The sequence below is a fragment of the Phyllostomus discolor genome, chromosome 12 (assembly GCF_004126475.2).
Source record: "Phyllostomus discolor isolate MPI-MPIP mPhyDis1 chromosome 12, mPhyDis1.pri.v3, whole genome shotgun sequence".
Taxonomy (NCBI): Eukaryota; Metazoa; Chordata; class Mammalia; order Chiroptera; family Phyllostomidae; genus Phyllostomus; species Phyllostomus discolor.
Window position 1 is genome coordinate 60,229,386 of NC_040914.2, and position 24,288 is coordinate 60,253,673.

Consider the following 24,288-nt stretch of genomic DNA (forward strand, 5'->3'; position numbering starts at 1 on the left):
TTCCCTGTTACTTGCCCCAGAATCTTACTTTAAACCAGCTGCCTATTAATTTTTTGATGTTGGCTCAAAGTGTACACTGGCAGGATATATTTGTTTATTAGTCAATATTTATGTAACTCTTCTGTTGGCAGGATGTATGACAAGTCCTTTTATTGTTTATTGAATGACAATCTATGATTTTATCAGTTACTTCCAGCTTTAGTTTTCTTCAGCTGATGGTTTCACCACCATTTCCTCCCCAACAAAAAGTTTCCAGGTCGAAATTTATTTTTCCAGATGCCTCAACTTTGTAACTGTATTAGCAGTAGAAAACAAATATAACTCTTTGGGGCTGCATTGGCAAGGAACAATAAATATTCCTTCAAATTAGCTAGTCTATTTCTTTATAATGTTATTGTTGAGTATACCTTTATTGATATAAAATTTGATTTCACATGTTCCTGGGAAGGTTATTGTAGGGAAACTAAGAGAAGTCTCTCAGAAACGGTGTAACTTTCAGCTTTAAGATTGGGCCATTTAGGTTATTTGTTGCCCAAGCCCTACTGCAGGGCTAGTCACACCTATGTGGCAGTTGTTGCTATGGTACCCGTGCAGTCTCCCGGAGTTACTGCTTGCTCCAGTGACAACATAATAGCATTATTTTATGACCTGTCTCTAACAAAAGACTGGTCTTTAGTCTTTACGCAGTGATTATGATTTTTTGACTCACCACTGTCTACTTTGAAAAAGAAACATGCTCAGATCACGGTTTTTGCCTCCAGATGACCGAGCCGTACGAGAGAGTGAGAGAAAAGCTGCCAAGCTGCATTTTAGTCAGTTGGGCAACAGTGAAAATTTTCTTTTAGAGGTGGAAAAAAGGTAAGAAGATTCTGTACAAAAAGTTTTTTAGTTTGGATCTGGACATATAGAACAGTGAATTCCTGCTTAACTTTCTTCATTTTCCAGCAGAAATCTCCACAAAACAGATCCAAGATAGAAGTATCTATCCAACATATTGAGATTTATCTGGGATGAGAATCTGGCCCTCAGTGGGAACATTTTTGCTTTCTTAAGCTATTGGATCTGTTTTGAATATATTTGTAAATTCTCTAAAATTATGTTGAAAGCTTATAGATAGAGATACTGTGAGATAACTACTATCTGCACAAATGCTTACAAACCTTTCTTGGTAGAGTTATAAATCAGTACCTGGTCTTTTCCTGTTGAATTAGGAGGATTATGTTACCATAGGCAGGGTTGTTAGAAATACATTTGTTAAAGAATAATGACGGAAGCATTTCTGTACAAAACCGAAAGTAGTCAGACCTTGAAGTTCTAAAGTATCTGAGTGGTAGAATTTCTATTCTTTGTTACTAAAATCCTATCAAAATAAGGTACTATATCTTCTACTCCAAAACACATGCTTTTTTAAAAAAAAGTGGTTTTATAAGACTTCTGGTTGAGATGGCAGTATAGGCAGACATGGCTCACCTTTTTGCACAACCACATCAAAATTACAACTAAATATAGAACAACCATCACTCAGAACCATTGGAAATAGAGTTGAATGGAAGTCTGGCAACTATGAAATTAAAGTAACCACATCCATCCAGACTGGTAGGAGGAATGCAGACAAGGAACGGGCTGGTCCCTCACCCACATGTGGTAGATAAAAACTCGGGAGGGATATCTTGGGAGCAAGGAGTCCCAGCCCCACACCAGGCCAAGCAGTCTAGGGTTCCAGAGCCAAGAACAAAAGTCCCTACAACTTCTGGCTGCAAAAACCAGAGGGGATTGAGTTAGTGGATAAAGTTGCTGGAGCCCCAACCAGTTCTTAAAGTACCCACACATGGACTCACCTACTCAGACTCACTCCCTCTGAGCTCCAGCACCACAGTAGGAGTTTGAAAGGCACCACTGGCATAGAGGGAGAAACTGAGGTATCAGGCAACAAGGCGAACAGAGGCCATTGTCCCTTTTCTGAACCCTCCCCACACACAGCCAGCAGGCTGGTGCCATATCTGAGACTCGATCAACCTAGCTGACACTGTTTGACGTGCCTTGGAGATCCCCAGAGACTCTGTCCCACCCAACTTATAGGCCCACCCAAGCTTCTTTTCCTTATGAATGGCTGGTCTTGGCTTAAGCTTCACAACTTCCTAAATCCTCTTAAACAAGCAACAGCTGGCCTCAGTGAGCCCCAGGCCTGGCACTAGCAGCAACCAGCATAGATTCACAGCTTGGCTTCACCTGGGAATCTCCAAGCCCAGTACAAGCAGCAGCCATCTCAGATTGCTTTATATAGCTCAGGCAGCATGGCCCCAGGCAAAATACAGATGGGGCTGACCTCGGCCAACCCACCCACTGGACAGCTACAGACCACTTTGTAGCACCACCACCCTACCCTTGCACAGCTGATCTTCCACAGAGGGCAGAGGTTGGTGGTCACAGCCAGTCTTTGCAGCTGACTGACCTGGGTAATTCCCTCCCATTGACTTGCCAATAGCAATCAAGGCTCAACTATAAGATACAGGTGTACTTAGCTCACATAAAGGGTGCACTTGGAGTATCCAGCTTGGCTGATAGGGGAGGCTGTGCTACCGGACCCTACAGGACACCTACTACATTAGGCCACACTACGAAGACACAAGAGTCAAGGCAGCTCTAATACATAGAAACAAACACAGGGAGGCTGTCAAAATGAGGAGACAAAGAAACATGGCCCAGATGAAAGAACAGATCAAAACTCCAGAAAAAGAGCTAAACAAAATGGAGATAAGCAATCTATCAGATGCAGAGTTCAAAACACTGGTCATAATGATGGTCAAGAACTTAGTAAGGACCTCAACAGCATAAAAAAATCCAGCCAGTTACAAGGGATACACTAATTGAAATAAAGAACAATTTATAGGGAAACAACAGTAGAGTGGATGAAGCCAAGAATCAGATCAATGATTTGGAACATAAGGAAGCAAAAACAACCAATCCGAACAAGAAGGAAAAACAATCCAAAGAAGGATAGTATAAGCAGCTTCTAGGACAACTTCAAGAGGTTCAACGTTTGCTTCATAGGAGTGCCAGAAGAAGAACAGAAAGAGCAAGAAATTGGAAATCTATTTGAAAAAGATGGTGAAAGAAAACTTCCCTAATTTGGCGAAAAAATAGACATGCAAATCCAGGAAGCACAGAGAGTCCCGGAACAAAATGGATGCAAAGAGGCCCACTCCAAGACACATTACAATTAAAATGCCACAGGTTAAAGATAAAGAGAGGATCTTTAAAAAAGCAAGAGAAAAGCAGTTAGTTACCTACAGGGGAGTTCCCATAAGACTGTCAGCTGATTTCTCAAAAGAAACTTTGCAGGCTAGAAAGTATTGGTAAGAAATATTCAAAGTCGAGGACTTCCAGCCAAGATGGAGGCATAGGTAGACGTACTGTACCTCCATGCACAACCAAAATAGGGACAGCAACAATTTAGAAACATAATAACATCCAGAAATGACAGAAAATTGATCTGAATGGAAGTCAGACAACCAAGAGGTTGAATTAGACTAGTGCATCCAGACTGGTAGGAGGGGCAGAGACGAGCAGCCAGGCGTGGGTTGCAGCTCAGAAAGCAGAGAGCGGTGGGACCGGTCATGTAAGGCATCTGGGGCACACAAGATCACAGCAGGTGGACCCTGAGTATGCAGGCGGCAGCTGGCAGACCCCGGCCCAGGGGTGGCAACCAGCAACTGGCAAACCCAGTGAGGCGGTGATTGTAAAGCAAGGCAGTGCACACAACCCAGGATTACAATGCTGGGAAATAGAGCCTCGGGACGCTAATTGAGGTCACCTGTGGGAATTGAGGCACACGGAGAGACACCCAGCCTCACAGGGGAAGTCCTTGGAGGGTCCCACAGCGAGCATAAGCCCACCTACATGGGAATTGGCACCAGTAGGGCCCAGTTTGCTTGGGGGAAGCAGCAGAGGGGACTGAGGTCCTATGGAGAATGGAGCAACCACCTTTGTTCCCTCTCGACCCCACCCCCACATACAATGTCACAACCCAGCGACTGGGGTGCCCAACCCTGGTGAACACCTAAGGCTCTGCCCCTTACTGTAACAGGTGCAACCAGCCCCCACCCCCACCCCCCAAAAAGAGAGAGAGAGATGGCTCAAACAAAAGAACAAATCAAAACCCCAGAATCCATCATTTTAAGCGACCGAGAGATAGCCAACCTATCAGATGTACAGTTCAAAACACTGGTGATCAGGATGCTCACAAAGTTGGTTGATTTTGGCCACAAATTAGATGAACAAATGCTGGCTATGATAAGAGAAATGAAGGAAAATGCACAGAGAACCGATAGTGATGGGAAGGAAACTGGGACTGAAAACAATAGCATGGACCAGAAGGAAGAAAAAAACAACCAAACAGGAAAGAATAGAGAAATAAGAATTTAAAAAAATGAGGAGAAGCTTAGAAACCTCCAGGACATCTTTAAATGTTCCAACATCCAAATTATAGGGGTACCAGAAGGAGAAGAGGGAGAGCCAAAAATTGAAAACTTATTTGAACAAATAATAAAGGAGAACTTCCCCATTCTGGCAAAGGAAATAGACTTCCAGGAAGTCCAGGAAGCTCAGAGAGCCCCAAAGAAGTTGGAACCAAGAAGGAACGCACCAAGGTACATCATAATTACATTAGCCAAGGTAAAAATGAAGGAGAGAATCCTAGAAGCAGCAAGAGATAAGGAGACAGTAACCTACAAAGGAGTTCCCATCAGACTGTCAGCTGATTTCTCAAAAGAGACCTTACAGGCAAGAAGGGGCTGGAAAGAAATATTCCAAGTCATGAAAGGCAAGGAGCTACATCCAAGATTGCTCTATCCAGCAAAGCTTTCATTTAGAATGGGAGGGCAGATAAAGTGCTTCTCAGATAAGGTCAAATTAAAGGAGTTCATCATCACCAAGCCCTTATTTTATGAAATGTTAAAGGGACTTATCTAAAAAAAGAAAAAAAAAACATGTATGGTAAAAGGACAGCAAACTCACAATTATTAACAACCACACCTAAAACAAAACCAAAAGAAACTAAGCAAACAACTAGAACAGGAACAGAACCACAGAAAGGGAGATCACATGGAGGGTTAGCAATAAGGGAGTGGGAGGAAGAGAGAATAGGAAAAGGTACAGAGAATAAGTAGCATAGATGGTAGGTAGAAAATAGACAGGAGGAGGGCAAGAATAGTATGGGGAATGTAGAAGCTAAAGAACTTATGACACATGGACATGAACTGAAGGGGGGAAATGTGGGTGGGAGTGGGTGTACAGGGTGGAGGGGAGTGAAGGGGGAAATAGGACAACTGTAATAGCATAATCAATAAAATATATTTAAAAAATAAATATTCAAAGTCATGAAAAGTGAGAACCTACAGCCAAGATTGCTGTACCCAGCAAAACTATCATTTAGAATCAAAGGGCAGATAAAGAGCTTCCCAAACAAGAAAAAATTAAAGGAGTTCATCATCACCAAACCATTATTATATGAAATGTTAAAGGGACTTACTTGAGAAAAATAAGATCAAAACTATGAACAATAAAATGGCAAAAAATATCTATCTGTCAACAATTGAACCTGAAAAGCAAAAGATGGGAGGGGGGTGTGGGGGGATGGGTGAAGAGGTGAGGGGATTAAGAAGTACAAATAGGCAGTTACAGAATAGCCATGGGGATGTAAAGTATAGTATAGGAAATGGAGTAGCCAAAGAACTTATATGCGTGACCCATGGACATGAACATTGGTGTGAGGATTGCCTGAGGGATTGTGGGTGTGCTGGGTGGAAGGGGCCAAAGGGGGAAAAATCAGGCCAACTATAATAACATAATAAATATATATATTTAAAAATTGGCGCCCTGGCTGGCGTAGCTCAGTGGATTGAGCTCGGGCTGGGAACTAAAGTGTCCCAGGTTCGATTCCCAGCCAGGGTACATTCCTGGGTTGCAGGCCATAACCCCCAGCAACCATACATTGATTACATTGATGTTTCTCTCTCTCTCTCTCTCTCTCTCTTTCTCTCTCTCTCTCTTTCCCCCTCCCTTCCCTCCCTAAAAATGGATGAATAAAATTTAAAAAAAAATTGGCTATAATTTTTGAAAATTAGAAGTCATTTACAACAATTTAAATAATACAGAAAAGTACAGTGAAAAAAGTCAAAATCACTCCATATTCTGTTACCAGGAGTTATCTACTAGCAATGTTTAGTATACATTCGTCCAAACTTTTGTGTACCTATGGATAGCATGCAGATTTATCTTTAGTATTTTTTTCTGAAGATAAAAGTAATGCACACATAATGTTGTAAATTTCAAAATGTACAGAAAGAATACAAGAATAAAATAGTAACTCATAATCCCACTACTTAGAAATAAACACCAATTATATTATGGTAAATATCCTTTTAGTCTTAGGTATGTTATGTGTGTGTGTCTGCATATAATAATATATATAATATATGCTATATAATATAGTGATAAAATTATTTTAAAATATATTTATTTTATAGTAATTTGCTTCCCCTACATAACTATTTTAAATACAATATCATGAACATATCCCCACACCATTAAATAGTCTTTCCTAGAATGAGTTTTTTATTTATTTGCTTTTTTATTGCTTTTTTCTCCACTATAACATAAGCTCCATGAGAACAATGACCTTGCTTTTCTTGTTTATGCAGTATCCCTAGTGCCTATAACAGTGTCCAATACATATAAGGTGCTAAGAAATAATCTGTTGAATGATGAATGAATGAAGTCAGTACCTGTTGGCTTGAGATCCTTCTCTTTTCTAGTGACTTTGCCTATCTGTGCTCTGAATTCGTTATATGTTTAATAATGTAACCCTCAGAGAGCATCCTTAGTTCCTTATTTTTTTTTTAGTCACCTATTTTCAAAGTCAGGTTTATTGAGGTTAATTTATATAGAGTAAAATTCATCCTTCAGTAGAAAGAAATAGAATGTCTCTTAAAAATTGTTTGTATAGCCCTGAGCAACTGAGTGTAGCTCAGTTGGTTGGTTGTTGTCCTGCAGAACTTAAGGTCACTAGTTTGATTCCTGCTCAGGGCACATGCCTAGGTTGCAGGCTGGGTCCCCACTTGGTGGCCTGCGGGAGGCAACTTATCAGTGTTTCTCTCCCTCTCTTCCCCCTCCCTTCCCCTCTCTCTAAAAATAAATAAGTGAGAAAGTTGTTGTAAAAATCATTTGTATACATGTATTTTATAAAGTAATTTTTTATTTTTTAAAGATTTTAAATTAATTAATTTATGTATTTATTTATTTTAGAGAGAGTGGTAAGGAAAGAGAAGGAAAGGGAGAGAAATATTGAATTCATCACTAGGTAGCCTCTCATATTCCAACTGGGAACCCAGCCTGCAATCAGTTGCCTCTCATAAGCTCCCAAGTGGGGACCTGGCCTGTAAACCAGGCATTTGCCCTGACCAGGAATCGAACCAGTGACCTTTCAGTTCGCAAGCTGATGTTCATCCAGTGAACCACACCAGCCAGGGAGTAATTTCAATTTTAAATGCATTGGGGTACACTGCTTACTATAGAGACACAGAGATGAATTAATACATAAATCAATAAACTTTCTAGTAAGGCAAATAATTAGTGCCATGATATTTCTGTTTAGTTACCATATAATGACTGCAAAACCAGAGGTAAAATGTTACTCAAATGCCCAGTATTATCTTATAAGCTCTCTAACCTTGGGTGAAAAAAAAATTTAAGCCTTTCTGAGTCCCAGTTCTCCCAACCCATAAAATGGGGATACTAGATCAGGAGAGCTTTTATGATCAAATGGTGGGTGTGAAGTGCCTGCCTCATTGTCAAGGTTGCCTACTTACTGTACTTCTCACTTTAATTGTAGTACATTAGTGAAGTGCAAACACTTACTTGCCTTTCTTGTGTGTTTTTCTAATTAATGGCTATAGTTTTCTCCACTATAATTCTTGGCAACGGAACCTTCCTTTCTGTGTTTTGAGCTTTTTAATTCAAAAGAAAATATTTTATTCCCTCAAAATCATTCAGACCTAAGTTTGCATTAAGAAAACAGTGTGTGTAAATTCTGAATTTTCTGGCTTTCATACTTGAAAGGCTGAGCTATAAATGTTGTTTTCTATCATGTTCCCAGTAAAATATGACTTTAAAAATGGCTTTAGCCCTAGCTAATGTGGCTCAGTGGATTGAGTGCTAGCCTGGGAACCAAAGGATCATTGGTTCAATTCCCAGTCAGGGCACACACCTGGGTTGCAGGCCAGATCCCCAGTAGGGGGTGTGCAAGAGGCAACCACACATTGATGTTTCTCTCCCTCTCTCCTTCCCTTCCCTTCTCTCTAAAAATAAATTTTAAATCTTAAAATAAATAAAATTTAAAAATTAAAATGGCTTTAACTGAAATTTTTATGAAATTAATATGTTCTAGAGCATTTTAAAATGTGGACCATCATGAATTAGTGTTTTCTAAATAGCATTTATTGGTAATCTCAGAAACCTTCTTCTGAGTTTTAAATCAATTATTCTACGTGGCAGCTCCAGGGAGAAGACAATGAAAAACTGTGTGACAGATGCAAGCTGTACATCAAAAGTCAGTACAAATGTTGATAACAGGATTGAAACTGGTAAGTTTTCTCTCTAATCACAAATGATTAAAACATTAGTTGTTTCAGCTTTTGTGGTGAATCTTGGGTAGAATGAAGACAAAATAGTTGAGAAATAACATAGATTTAAAGGCTACACAAGATTTACTGGCTGTGTTTTTCCTTTCTCTCACTGCCAGGAGAGCCCTACTTATTGAGCGAACCCAAGCCAGGACCAATCAAAGCACAAGCTGTACTCAGAGTTCAATTTCATTTATATCACTTTACATCATTAGTACATCCTGAAAGTTGCATTGCTAGTCCCCCACGGACCCCTTTACATTGTTAAGGTGATTGATACATTAGCCAGAGATTCATGACTCATCTGCCATCAGTGCACCTCACACGCTGGGCCTTCTGGGCTTCTCCATCTGGACCCTTTGCAGCTGTAGAATCTGTGTTTGTGCTGTGTTCCTAGGGAGTGTTACCTGTAAGCATTGTTGACAATCTAATATTACAATGGTTATGCCACATTGATGCTAGTGCCACAGGCTAGGAGAAAGCTTTCCATTGGAGAAATTGCATGCTGTGGACCCTTATGGTTTTTTGTTGTTTTTTTTTTTAAATGTTACACAAGTTCTAGCTCGTGTGTGTGTGTGTGTGTGTTGACCACTTTTCTTTTCTTTTTTTTATATTTTATTTATTTATTTTTAGAGAGGGAAGGGAGGGAGAGAGAGAGAGAGACATCAATGTGCAGTTGCTGGGGGTTATGGCCTGCAACCCAGGAATGTACCCTGGCTGGGAATCAAACCTGGGACACTTTGGTTCCCAGCCCGCGCTCAACCCACTGAGCTATGCCAGCCAGGGCTAAACCCTTATGGGTTAACCTGGTACTTGTCAGATGTCCTTTTTGACTTGAGAAAACTTTCTTCCATGTGGAGGCCTCTGTCCCTCTGACGGATCTATTGGATTATATACAGACGTTAAAAGTCAATCCTAAAATCCCACCAATAAATTGAGTAGATTGACTGTGTAGTTTAGACCTTAAGGATTTTCAGTTTATAACATATAGTCGTTTATTTTCCTGACTTATCTATCTATGTGGACATTTATTGACAAGTCATTTTTATAGTATTACATGGTAAAATAAGCCATAGTGAGGTATGATTTTTATTTTCCTTTTTTGGAAGACTCAATGCACATAGGTCATGGACCATGCATTTCTTTATTTCATTTTAATTTTTTTCAACCCTCACCTGAGGATATGTTTATTGATCTTAGAGAAAGAGGAAGGGGGAGAGAGAGAGAGAGATCCATCGATTGATTATCTCCTGTATGTGCTCTGACTGGGGACTGAATCTGCAACCTAGGTATGTGCCCCAACCAGGAATCAAACCTGTAACCTTTCGGTGTATGAAACAACACTCCAACCAACTGAGCCACCTGGCCAGGGCATCTTTATTTTATTTTAAATAGCATCTTTAGTATTCAAGAATTGATGAAATCATAATAATTTTGGAAAATATTGAAAAGCATGAAGAACAATATTTTAATCACTCATAAACATTTTCCCTAAAAAGGATACCAGTTAATTTGGCATACAACCTTCCTCTCTTTTCTAGGTACAAGCATTTATATATCCACTTCCAGAAAGACAAAGATACAGTGAAACATAATTTGCCTTTTTGTGTGAGCTGAATTAAATTTCACTTGCATCATATTACATCATTACCACACACAGGGATTCACTCCATGAATTAAGATGCTTTAAAGTACATAATCTCTACTTGGGAACAAACAGCTTTACAAGACACAGGGCCCATTTCTAAAGGTTCTAAGAAGCTCCAGCTGTTGCCTGGGTTGTTTTTTTTTTAATATAAAATTTATTTTGCTATTTTGAAACGTTAAAGAGCTTTGCTTTCCACTGAGAGTTCTGTTTGAGCTAGATCCCTGGGGAGTTTTGCCTGTAAGTACTGTGGGTAATTCAATATGACTAACGTGTTTATCATGTTAATGGTCCTGCCACAAGCTAGGAGAAAACATTTTGGAGAACAGTTCTCACTAGCTCCTTTCAAAACAGTGCTTTCCCACCAATCGTTTAGAATAGGCAGGGAAACTCCACTGTCTTGGATCCTCATCTTACTTTCCTAGCCATGTAATCTTTGTCTCTTTCAGAGGTTCCTCTCTTTCCCCACACCCCTGAAATAAGTATTGCTAAGCTATGTCTTTAGACTGTCTTCTTTCTCTATTCCTTGTCCTTATTGAGTTCCTCTATTTCCACAGCTTGCTTTATTTCCTCCCTATGACTCTTAAATATACTGGTCTAGCCTTAACAAACTATATCAATCTCTCTGCACCAGTCCCCCATTTCTATTGACCAACTAGTAATATATACTTGAAATCACCACTGGATAACTTTCCAGCCCCTGAAGCTAAACATGTTAAAAAACCAGGTGAACCCCATTCCTCTAGCTCTAAACAGCATCTAGGGCAGGGGTGTCAAACTCATTTTCCCTGGGGGCCACATCAGCCTTTCAGTTGTCTTCAAAGAGCCGAAGGTAATTTTAGGACTGTGTAAATGTAACTACTCCTTAACTAGGGGCAAGGAGCTCGGCACTGCCGCTGGGCAGAAACAAGGTGCTAGGCCAGGTAAAACAAGGTGGAGGGCTGGATTCAGCCCACAGGCCTTGTGTTTGCTACCTGTGATCTAGGGTCTCATCAGTTAAGTCTTCAGAATCAGTGTTGCCACCACTTTCCTATTAGTCAGGCTCAGAATCTTAGGGGTTGATGTTGTTTTCTCCCCTAAAGTACAGGCGAATGTTCATACTCTGTAGTACGATCCACAATTGACAGTCCTTTCTTTCCCTTTCCTAATAGTCTCTTAACAGCTGTGCTTAGTAGCTGTCATTTGCTGAGTGTAAATGCTGGGCCAGGCCCTGTGCATTATCTCATTTAATCCTCACAACAGCCTCAAAGGTGATTATAATTATCCTTGATTTAAAAGATGAGGAAACTGAGACACAAGGAGGTGAAATAACTTGCTCTAGTTATACAGTAAGTGGCAGAGCTAAGATGCAAACTCTGGTCCATCCATCATCAAAGTCCACTTAACCATGAATTACATCATGCTACTGCCCAGTCTCTTCTTCCTTCAGGGTATTTTGTACTTTCCTGTCAGATTAATTTTTCTTAAAACTCAGCTGTGGTACTCGTACTTACTTGCCTGCTCCAAAACTTCCATGGCTCCCACTCACCTACTAAATTAAGACTCGTTAATCTGATATACAAGCCTCCCCTAAACTCTGGCTGCAGTTTCTCTCTTTGGCCTACCCTGTAACCTTATCTTCTTCTGTTTCTTAACTACAGTGTCCAATGTTTCAATCAAACCAAACCACTCCCTCTTCCTCATTTAGTTCTCCCTTTCTCCCTCCGCTGCCCCTGAACTAATGCTGTCCTTTCTGCTTGGAATGCTTTAATCAAAATCCTACCCTTTCTTTATGACCCAACTCAAATCCATCCTTTTTAGTGAAATTTTAAATTGCTTCAACCAAAAAAATTTTTTTTTCATAAACCCACATAACTTCTGGTTCATATACTCTGGAAATAGAAAATGACTTTTTACTCTGTGGATATTGTTTTTAGATGCATAACAATTTTAATGAAGTCCAATTTTTTTCAGTCATTTGCCTTTTGCTGTCACATCCAAGACATTGCCAAATCCAGTGTCATGAAGAAGCATTTGCTCTTTTTCTTACGAGTTTCATAGTTTTAGGTCATACAGTTAGGACTTTGATCCATTCGAAGTTAATTTTTGGGTATGGTGTTAGGTAAGGGTCCAGTTTTATTCTTTTGTGAGGGCTGGGGCATGCGTGGTTGCCACTGTGCTAAGAGCTAAAATTGACCAGAGTTAACATAATTTACTTTCTAAGCCTTTCTTTGGAAGATGCAAGCCTTCAGTAGGCTTCAGAATCCCCAAATAATTATATTAGACAGATTCTGCCAGCAAAATGATTGCCTAGATGGGAGGCAGATACAGAGTGCTTCCTTCTCCACCATATTTTCTTGTCTCCATTGTTTTGCCTTTTCCAGAATGTCATATAGTTGGAATCATACAGTGTGTAGCCTTTTTAGATAGCTTCTTTTACTTAGCAATGTGCATTTACGGTTTCTCCATGTCTTTTCGTGGCTTGACAAGTCCTTTCTTTTTTAGTGATTAATAATGTTTCATTGTCTGGTTATACCACATTTATTCATTCGCCTCCTGAAGGACATCTTGGTTGCTTTCAAGTCTTGGCAGTTATGAAAGAAGCTGTTATAAACATCCGTGTGCAAGTGCTTGTGTGTACACAAGTTTTCAACTCCTTTTATCCAAGTGTTTAGTTTTGTAAGAAACTGCAAACTGTCACCCAATATAACCTGCTTTTTAAAATACATTTTATATACTGAGTCTCTTAAACTGAAGGTTCTAAAACTGGATTCATGTTCTCAGGGGTTATGAGAATATTGAATTTAAGAAACACTGATATAGATGGGCTCATACTATAGAACCTCAGAGTGTGCTAAGTTAGAAGCAGAGGGAAGACAGATTTTGTGGCAGATGTGGAAACAAAGTCATCAGCCCTTAAGGGCTGTAGAGCACTGGGATGGCCTGAAGGGAGAGGGGCATGGGCTGTGGGATTAGCGTGAACAGTGTGGGAAGTGCTAACGAACATAGCAGTCATGGAGACAGTTGAGTGATGAGGTGGTTTGGGTAGAAGGTGTGTGTTGTATAGAAAAGGTCAGATTATTGGAGAGCAGTGAATACCTTATTGAAAATAATTTACATTTATTCTGTAGGTCTATGTATACAGTACACATATACTTTGTAAGTTGAAAGGGGTCCTGCTTACTCTTTTAGCCAATTTCTTTTGTCTTTAAATGGAATCACATCTAAAAGATCCTGATCTAATGAATATCTTATATAAAAATAACAAAGAAAAATTTACCACAGTCACCCTCAGAGGCTCATTCCTGAGTCTAGCAGATGTGTCATTGTCTTTTTTATAATTCATGGAAATCCATCCCATGTCAACGTGTTGATTCTTGTCTTCTGGTTTAGCCATGGTGGTGTTTTAATTGAATAAAAATCAGGCTGGGAATAGCGGAGAGCTCCCAAAAATAGTGGCTTAAACAAGATAGAAGAAACCCAACACCTGGATTTCTCTCATGTAGAAATCCAAATGTTGGCAGTCTAGAACTCTTGTAAAAGGGTTGGAGGGCGTTCTTTAGAGGTGGATAAAGGCAACCTCTGCCACAATAGAAATGAAAGCAATTCAGGAAACAATTCAGGAAGTCAGGTCTTCAGATACTCTCAATCCAGAGATTTATCACAGCTGATTAGGTACAAGTGAGGCTGAGATTGTTGCAGAGATTAAAAAACAAACAACAACAACAAATATGGGGGAGAGGCAATAGCAGTTTATACTAGAAAAAGGTTTCACGGAAGAGGAGACATTTAAATTGGGCATTCAAATAGAATTCAGTGGGCAGAGTTGATCATTCAATGCAGTGAGAACAGCAGCAGCAAATACAGGTGTTGACAGATTAGGAAATTGACTCAGTTTGTGGCTGGAGTGAAAGTGCTTAACGCAAGTGCAAAACCTCTTTTAGTAACCGTTTTTATTTTATTCTCTTGAAAATGGGTAACAAAGATGTCTTATATGAAAGGCATGGTTAACTATATGATTTATAGAGATAAATCAAGCTAGGTGTACTTAGATGGGCAGCAACTGCAGGCAGTAGTCTGAGCGGGAGACCGCGAAGACCTGCCTGACATAGGGCCATAATAGCAGTGTGAATGCAAATGAGGAAGCACAGATTGATGAAGTCCTTAAGGAATGAGAAGAAAACCTGGAGATGAAACCTTAAGTATTTTTACCTGCAGTGTTTTGCCACGGAGTCCAAACTTCAGAAGAGTTGAACTTCTGAATAAAAAAACATATCAGATATTTAAGAGGGAAAAATACAAGGTTACTAAGGTTACCGGCAGTCTGTTTATGGTAGGAGAAAAAACCACTGATTTCCTTTCATGATTATCATATCTGCAATGGTTATCATATATTAATTTTAAAAGCCAGAGATTCAGTTGCTTTCATTGGGATTAACAAACGAAAGGAAGTGGCTCAAGGCTTCATTTATTTTGCAGACTAGTGCTAGACTAGTTCTGCTCTTAAAAATTTGTCTCAGTAGAATCTAGGGGACAAGATGTTTATTAGAGATCAGCACCAAAGGAAACAGAGGAAGGAGGTTGAGCAGAGAGAGAGCAGAGTGGGGACTGCCTGTCGGAATGTCCCACACCAGGCAAATGAGGGGGGCCTCACTCAGTCACCGGACGTGGACCACCTGTGGAAGGGTGTGACACCAGGAGGCAGACTCTGCAGAACAACAGGTCCTTCCGTGGAAGGGATCTGGGCAGGGCACCTCTGTTTCAAACCTCACATAGATTACAAGGTTTTTGGCCAAAAGTGTGAAGTGGGGCTTCATCCAACTATGACTACTCGTAGCTGAAGTAGCCAGCTGTGGGTTATTTGCTCCTGTAGCAGCTTGTAAAGCCATTTCTCTGGTCGTTACAAAATATCAAATAATTTTCAGTGGTAAAAATATATTGAATTATGGTTTATCACATTGGTTATGTGAGTGTAAAACCTGGAATAGACAACAATGTCATAATTACATTTGCTTTGGGATTAAGTTCTGGATATCTTTTACAGCTGAAGAAAAAGAAGAAAGTAAATTGAAGTATAAGTCAAGAAAAAAAGCCAGTCTCAGATGCAAATTGCTTCTTTTTCCTGATTTTTCCCAATTGTGGTAAATGGCACACTTAGCTACAATGCAGAAGAGGCAGTTTTTCTTTTAGGAGTGAGCCTATATCTTGGCTATGACACCAAAAGCCTAAAAACCAAAGGAAAAATAGATGAATTAGACTTCATAAAAATTAAAAACGTTTGTGCTTCAAAGGACATTATCAAGAGAGTAAAAAGACAATTTACCGAATGAGAGAAAATATTTGCAAATCTCATATCTGACAAGGGTCTAGTATCCACTCAAAGAATTCGTACAACTCAATAACAAAAGACAAATAACCCAATTAGAAAATGGGCAAAGGATTAAATAGCCATTCTCAAAAGAACATATGCAACTAGCCAACAAGCACAAGAAAGATGCTCAACATCACTAGCCATCAGGAAATTGCACAGCGAAACCACAGGAGGAGACAATTTATAGCCACTAAGATGGCTAGAATCAAAGGACAGATAACAAGTGATGGCAAAGATAACAAGTGATGGCAAAGATGTGGATGGGAAAGATGTGGAGAAATTGGAACCCTCACATATTTTGGTAGGGAAATAAAATGGTACAGTATAGCTTCTTTGGAAAACAGTTTTTCAAAAGGTTAAATGTAGAGTTGCCATTTGACCCAGCAACTCCACTCTTAGATATATACCCAAGAGAAATGAAAATACATGTCCACACCAAGATATGTGCAGGAATGAAGCAGCATTATGGCCAACAAAATCCCATCAACTAATGAATCGACAAACAAAATACAATTTATCCATATAAGCCATCTTATTCAGCCTAAACAGGTGCGAAGTACTGATGCATGGTAGAGACAATGTGCATCTCGAAAGCATCATGTTAAGTGACAGAAGCTGGGAATGAAAGGTCAAATATTGTATTACTCCATTTACATGAGATGTCCAGAATATCAAATCCACTGATCAGAAAATACTGTTTGTTGACAGGAGCTGATGGGGAGGAGAGAATTGAAGTGACAGCTAACTGGGTTTCTTGTGGGGTGATGAAATGAGATAGTAATGATGGTTGTATAACTTTGTGAATACACTAAAAATCACTGAATTGCATACTGTAAAAGGGTAAATTGTATGATATATGAATTATATCTCTATTAAAAGAAAGATTCCCTCTCCACACACACACACAAAACGTGGTTCTGTAGAACTTGGTACTTGAGATTTGAGATGAGTCCAAGAACAACTCTGTATCTTGGAGGATTGGGTGGGCAATAATGGCAATTCTAAGATGCAGGTAAGGGGTAGAGGTGAGGGCTGTCAGCAGAAGTGGGTCTGGAAGGGAAGATAAAGAGTTTGGTTTAGAAAATACTAACTGTTTAGTTGTCTATGGGGCACGCTTCGGTGGGGGCAGTTCAAGAAACTTAGGCTTAGACATAAAAGGAGAGATCATAGTTAATAGATTTAGATTTAGAATCATTCAAGTTTAGGTGACAGCTAAAACCAAAGAGAAGGTATGATAACATTCAGCAAAGAGTTTGGACGTTGGGCGATTTGCTTGAACCAAGAGGAAGGTTGCAAGACAAAGAACCTGTGAATCTAGAGAAGAGTGTGGTAGGAAGAAAACCAAGATGGAGCAATGCCTTGAACACCTGGGATATAAGTGTAATTCTGTGGAAAAGAGTAAGAGGAACCCTAGGCCCAAAGTCATAGCTTAGTAACCATTCTCATTTTTCACTAAGAATCAGGTTAAAACCAGCAATTTCTGTTTCACCTTGTTTTTTCCCCCTGTGTTATTACTACTATAGAAACCAGAGAACATGAGCTTTGAGAGCTTATGTCACTTTGAGAAAAGTAGTTAGGTCAAGTACAATAGTGGAATAGTGCCCCATAGACAACTAAACAGTCAGTGTTGTAGTCACAAGACATGTCAGTCCCAGGAGGCAACGCAGGAATAGGAAGCATTTTAGAGCCCCAAATAGACCAAGGACGGATTGTCAAAAGACTGGCTTTATTCACTCTGTTTTCTCAGTTGTCCTGGTTTCTAGTAGCTTTCTGTTGCCAGGGCCTGCAGATGAGAACTAGCAGAATACCACATGTTTGCGTAAGGCCCAAGTCTTTGAAGCTATCGTAATTCTTACACAGTCCTGCTATGGACAAAACCTCCCTAAACCATATACTTCTGTTTTCACCCACATTCTTGCAGAAGACCCCAAATCCCAGAATTCTACAATGAATAAGCATTTATCAAGACTGTGCATAGAGTTTTGTACAAGTGTTATAACTGAATAGAAATCCTAACTAGCTTTTTTTTTTTAAGTACTCACCGAAGGACATGCTGATTGACTTTAGAAAAAGGGGAAGGGAGGGAGAAAGGGGAGGAGAGAAACATCGGTTGGTTGCCTCTCATACGCTCCTTGACAAGGACTGAGCCTGAGCCACATCAGGGCCTAACTAGCTCTTTTTAAATAAGTTTCCAGAGCGGCCAGGAGTAAAATAAAATTTTTGTTTGTTTTTTCTTTTTAATTTTAAAGTTGTTTCTCTAATTATAGGTTAAAAAAAATACTGGGAGACCTAAGCATTTAACATTCTTCTCTATGTAAAGGTCCTGATTAGTCTTTTTCTTTTCCAAATGAGGAAATCAAGGCAGAAAGAGGCTGGTTTGAAATGACAAATCAGCAGACTGCTGATGAGAGCCCTGAACGTATGTGATATCGGGAGTCTGTTCCTAGCCATCTCCCTCTAGCTGGGGATTGTTGAATTGGTCTCAAAGTTTCTTGTTTTATTCACTTAGGAAATGTGTGTAACATTTGCCTTCTTAATTTCTATTGAGCACTTCATAACTTTTGAAGCCATTTCAGACCCATTATCTTGTTTTAACCTCACCTCAACCCTAAGAGATAGGCAGGTTAGGTTTTATCAGCACTGTTTTACAAGCGAGGTAAGAGATTGAGAGAGGTTAAGCAAATTGCCCGAGTATACAGTTTCCAAGTAGTGTCACCAGAACTAGCTCTCAATCTTGTGACTTCCTTTTTAGTATCTTTCCATTAGACATGTTGCCTTTGACATCTGTGAGTGCTCCATTGTATGCCTTTTCTTTCAACACAGACTCAAACAAAGGACTGTTTATTCCCTTCCCCAACCGGGAAATAAAGGATTCCCTAATGAGCACTTCTGCAACCCAATGCAACGGTATACCAGATACTAAATTAGAACCTTTTTCCTCTGGGGACACGGTAATGTATTCACTTTCCTTCTGAATCTGCCGACTATTCAGTAATTATACTAGTACTTCAGTGGACTCTAAAATTAGTTTTCTGAAGATCTAATAGTACTTTTTTGATAAGGCATTTTAGACCTTTAAAAGAAAAGGCAGGAGAGGAACATAGGACCTTCTGCATTAGTTCAGTCTCCCCTTTCCCTTTTCCCCCACTACCCATTATCAATGTAGTATACTTATATGTATAGCTTCAGCACATTTTATGCCAAGCATTTTGGCTCTCAACAGGGATGCAACTGTTAGAATTTTTGGCTGGTTTTTAAATGTCTCCTCTCTACCCAATGTTTCCATCTCCTATTACCTTGCTTTTTACATTTTTCTACTCTGTCTTTTAATTACCAAATCTTCTATCTCAGGGATGACTTTCCCAAAGCTACCTTTCACTGGAACAAAAAAAAAAGAATCAGGCAAAAATAGCATAGTAGTTTTGGACAATGGGGAGGTAGAAATCATACAAGTTGGGGAAATTTTTTAAATAAGATTTTAGTGAAAAAATTGAATGAGTATATAACCATTATATAAGACTTATTTGTAAGAGTGAATATAATACAGAATTTACTTCTTTATATTCAGCTTCTTTGTCTACATTTTAAAATATATTAGGAGCAATGCAATGGCTGGAAATAACCAGAAAAAGAAAAAAAAAGGAAGCAAAAACTCTGATCAATCCACAATTTGAGTAATGAACAGTGATGAGTAAAAAAGTTAGTATTTGTTTAGATTGAGTATATGCCTTTATCTTATAAAAAGACAGTGGCATTTACCTGGTTTCTTGTTTTTAGAAATTCTACTTGGGTGACTTGGAAACTATCTCAGTTACCATTTTTAATGTCTTTGTATTGATTTAAAGGAAAATGTGATAAAAAATATTCCAATATACATTTAAAGTTAAATAGCTCTTTTTAGATAAACATACCCAACTTTTTTGAAATTACTTCTTGAATGAAAGGAAAAAAAATTAAATAGCTTTCTGTGTATACTTTTCATTAAGAAATAATAAGAGGGATTTCTTTCTCTGCATAACTACCAAAAATATACTAAATATTTTATGATGAGTTTTGAAAAATCATACCCTAGGTGACTGGGCTTCCTATTTTGTATCAGTTGTGCCTCAGATTACTTTTCAGCCAATTAAAACTCCCAGCAGCTCCTAGCATTGATAATCGGCTTTACCAGAAGGTAAACAGTATGGGAGTTCTTAAAAGAAAAACAAAGGTGGAAAGGGTAGTCCCATCTAACTTCTATTCTGAGTTATCTAAGCAGGAAAAATATACTATTTCACTGGTATGTCCTTTACCATCTAAGGATATTTTTTGTATTTTCAAGTCTCCTTACATACTCCAAAGCAACTCTGGAAACTGTTTGTATTGTGACAGTTTAAAATAGGCTTAAAACTGGACCTTTGCTTGAAGGTCCGTTCCCCTAGCTTGCAAGGATTGGACTTGCTCACTAATAGAAAAGTATTCTGAATCGCAGGTGTGGTAGCTCACCTTCTCCTAAACTTTCAAACTTTTTTTAGATGCAGGAAGTGGCAAGAAGGGAGGTGCCAAGTGATAATCACCAGGAAGATGGTAAATATTTTGTTCACCGGGTATTTTTTGCCACATTAATCAAAGAAAATCTAGATGTGATGGGATTTTGGACATGTCTCAGCCCTGGAGCCCTATGTGATCAACTAAGTCTTTTCTGCTATTGTGAGGGGCTGCCCTCAATGTTTAGCAACCCATAAAAACATTTCTGGCTGAGGAATGGATATTCCGACTTCCTTTGTCCTTGACTTTTGTTTGGTTGACTATTCCTTGTTTCTTTTTCTTATCTTTCCTGCCATCTTTGGATTTGTTTTTTTATTCATCCATTTTTCCCTCTACTAGTCTGTAAATTATTCAGTTACTACACTTTAGTATTATTTCCCAAACTACAATATGTGTTCTTATACAATTTAAAAATTATTCAATACCTTAACTTTTGGATAATTCAAACACCTTAAAGTACTTTACTCATTTAATTCTTCCTGATTTATGTATACTGTTATGGATTTTAATTCTCTATATTTTTTAAAACCCACAAGATAATTTATACAGTCAATGTTCATTTCAATTTATCTACTTTGTTTGCTCTTCATTTCTTTCTTTCATCTCAGATTTCCCTTCTGAGACCATTTTCTTCTAGCTTATAGTACATTTTGTAGAATTTCCTTTAGTATGGGTCTACTGATGATGAACTGCTCCATTTTTTGTTGTCTGAAAATGCCTCTATTTCATCATCATTGATAAAGGGTATTTTTGCTGGCTAGGTTGGCAGAATATTGAAGGTATTCCACCGTGTTCTGCCTTTTGTAGCTGCTTTGAGAAGTCAGCGGGAAGTCTGTCACTCCTGCAAGATAATCTGTCTTTTTTTTTCTGTCTGCTTTTTAAGATTTTTCCATTTGTCTTTGATTTTCTGTAGTTTCACTATGACATGTGGATTTCTTTTAGATTTTATTTATTTATTCCTAGAGAGAGGAATGGGAGGGAGAAAGAGAGGGAGAAAGCATCAATTGGTTGTCTCTCACATGTGCCCCGACTGGGGACTGGCTGCAACCGAGGCCTGTGCCCTGACCAGGAATCTGACTGGCAACCTTTCACTTTGTGGACGATGCCCAACCAGCTGAGCTATACCAGTCAGGGCGGTTCTGGAAAATATTTCAAATTGTTTGTGTCCAGTTTTTCTTGTCTTTCTGGGATTCTTGATAGAATAATATATGTCAGTGATTTTTTACTTTGTCCTCTTTGTTTTTTATTCATTTATATTTTTTCATCTTTTTTGGTGTGGTCTGCATTCTGGATAATTCCTCTGACCCATCTTTAGGTTCACTAACATTCTCTTCAGTTGTGTATAACTGCTGTCTGCTGCATTCTTAATTTCAATTACTTTATTTTTCAGTTCTATAAATTTGATTTGGTTCTCTTTTAAATCTGCTGTGTCACTTTTTTATAAACAGAATATTTCCAGCTTATTTTATATTTCTTTTTTAAATGTATATTTCTTTAAACATAATAAACATAGCTGTTGTAGAGGATACATGTGTTAATTCCAATATCTGAAGTTTTTGTGAGTTGGTGTTTTGTTGTCTTTTTTTTCTACTCATTCTCATTTGTGTTGTCTTATTTCCTTTTTTGTTTGTTTGGGCTATTTGTTGGCTATTATATTTGAAAAATTATATATAGGAATGATTTAAAGTTTTGCATGAAGGCATCTTTTCCAGGTCAGATTTTCATTTCTTTCTACCAGCGGCCTAGGACACTATTATTTTGGGATCACCTTATCCAGACTCAAGGCTTGAGGTTTCTTAGACCACCCAGATGCTGTAAACTTGGATTACTAGCCAGTGCAAGGGCTGGTTTAGTTCCAGTTCACCTTACTCTGAAGGTTATATTCTGCTCACAGTTCCACTTAATGTGTTTATGGGGCAGGTGTATGGGATGGTTTGTCTACTCTTCACCATGAATGGATCCTGGACTTGGACTTCTAATCCTGTTACCCTAAAACTCCTTAGGGTAAAGTGACTTTGAGTGCTAGACTTACCTCTATGAGGGGGACCCCCCAAAAAAACAGAATTATCCTCTGAAGGGTGGACCTGTTGTAGTATAAGCTTTCCCAGCTAGGTGAGTACTCTAGGAACCCATCTGTATCAGTGTACAGCTGGCGTTGTTGTGAGAGGCTACATTTGGATTCAGTGAATTTTTTTGAAGATTCTTTCAATGCATTTGCACATTTCATGATAGGTGATTTACTGTGATAGGTGATACTCACTGTGGTGTGGTGTACCTGCCCACACCACAGTGAATATTCAGCAGTTTTTGACCAAAAACAGCATAACCCCTGTGCCCCATCCTCCCAATCACTAATCTCTTCCTGAGTGACTGTTTTGGTTTCCTGGATGAAAAAAGTCCTCAAAGGGAATGTTTTGCCAATGTGGAAGAGATGAGCAAAATCCAGCAGAAGCACTAAAAGACTCAAAGTTGACAAGTTCAAAAACTGTTTTTGAGCAGTGGAAAAAACGTCTCGATAGGTGTATTGCATCAGGTGGAGAGTACATTGAAGGTGCCTGAAGTTTGAACATCTAAGAGTAAATAAACAATTTTTTATAAATAAATTCCATTTTGGGGGGGTCTCCCTTCATATGAGTTCTTGCTGTTTCCTAGAATTTGGCCTATAAATTCCTCACCAGCTCTTTTATGCTTTTAAGAACATATCATCCTACTATTTAAATATCTTCAACAGGAGGAATAGTCTGAATTATCTAATTTCATTCCTTGTTCTTAGATTTTTTTTGTTATATAAAGATATTGTTCCCTCACTGTATAGGCTGGCCCTGGGTCTTTCAGGTCCTATAGACCTATACTTGGCTCCACTTCTCTGAAATTAATGTGATCAACTCAGATACAGTATTTTTTTTCCCTAAGGAAGCCCTTTAAGCATATGCACCTCTGAAAGCTGCCCCACTCTGAGGCTTTTTGAGGATGACAGACACAGCTGTCTGAGACAAATGCTTTACAGCCAGATTAGAAATTTTCACAGGTTCATTCCCTGCAATCGAATTGGCTTAGGATAGTGGTTTCCAATGTGTCAACCTAGAACCTCTGGGGGTGGGAGTGAGCTTAGCTTTATTTTGGAGAGTCTATGAAATCATAGACCTGCCAACTATCATCTATAGACTGAATAAATAAAATCACAACTATTGTCACATGGGGGTGCATCGGATTTTTTAATGTGAAAACAATGTCCAGAAAACTCTGACACTGTAGTTTCAGGAGGAAATTCTTAGGGGATTAGGTTGACATGAAATTTATCTCCAGAATGTTACAGATTCTTTACTGTTTAGATAATATCCAACATGGGTGTGTGTGTGTGTGTGTGTGTGTGTGTGTGTTGTTGTTGTTGTTGTTGTTCCATGTAGAAGTCCTTTCATCATTTTATACTATCATTTATCAAAATTATAAACCATCTTCCTGAGAAGTTTTTTTGGTAGACAGAGGCATGTCCAATGTAGAGAGGTACCCTAACTATGCCAGAGAGTTCTCATTGTATTTTGTTTCTTTTTTTTTTTTTCCCTTGGTGGTGGTTAGAATTCAGACACTACTCGCCTCGCCAGTCCACAGTCCGATCCCCAGAGAAGATGGCTAGAGAAGGGTACCGAATGTCTTTTGTGGACAATAAGTCTTCTGGTTCTTCTCCAGAAAAGAACGTGATACCAAAACCTGATACTTATCAGCTTACCCACGATGCCTTATTGGGTAAACGCCTGGACGTGGGTGATTCTAGCCAGATTCATCCCTATCAGCTACCTTCGGATGTTGGTCTGGAAGGCTATTCTCAAACTCTATCCCTGCATGGAAGTCTTGGTAAAAGGCCTCAGAGAAGCAAGAACTACCGCGAATACAGCATAAAGCCTTCAAATGACGTGAAGGCTACTACATCCCATTCCTGTGGAGATTTACTGACCTCTCTGTCAAATCCTGACTCCAGCACAGAAAGGCTTTTGAAACTTAGTTCAGGTAATAGCTTCCTGTCAATTTTTAGGCCTTATTCATAGGTATTAAAATAGAAGGTATAACTGGAAACTTTGGAATTAACA

The 24,288-nt window shown here is 39.0% G+C and overlaps 1 protein-coding gene across 2 annotated transcripts in view; it reads left to right on the forward strand.

Moving 5' to 3' along the window:
- Window positions 1–24,288, forward strand: part of LRRC36 (leucine rich repeat containing 36) — a 57,183-nt gene that overhangs the window by 19,009 nt on the left and 13,886 nt on the right. The window contains exons 4-8 of one of the 2 annotated variants that reach the window (XM_028501940.2): window positions 762–858; window positions 8,554–8,642; window positions 18,500–18,627; window positions 20,191–20,242; window positions 23,780–24,208. In XM_028501940.2, coding sequence (XP_028357741.1) covers window positions 762–858; window positions 8,554–8,642; window positions 18,500–18,627; window positions 20,191–20,242; window positions 23,780–24,208 — 795 coding nt within the window. The remainder of the gene's footprint in view (window positions 1–761; window positions 859–8,553; window positions 8,643–18,499; window positions 18,628–20,190; window positions 20,243–23,779; window positions 24,209–24,288) is intronic. The other variant, XM_028501941.2, reaches the window with a different exon arrangement.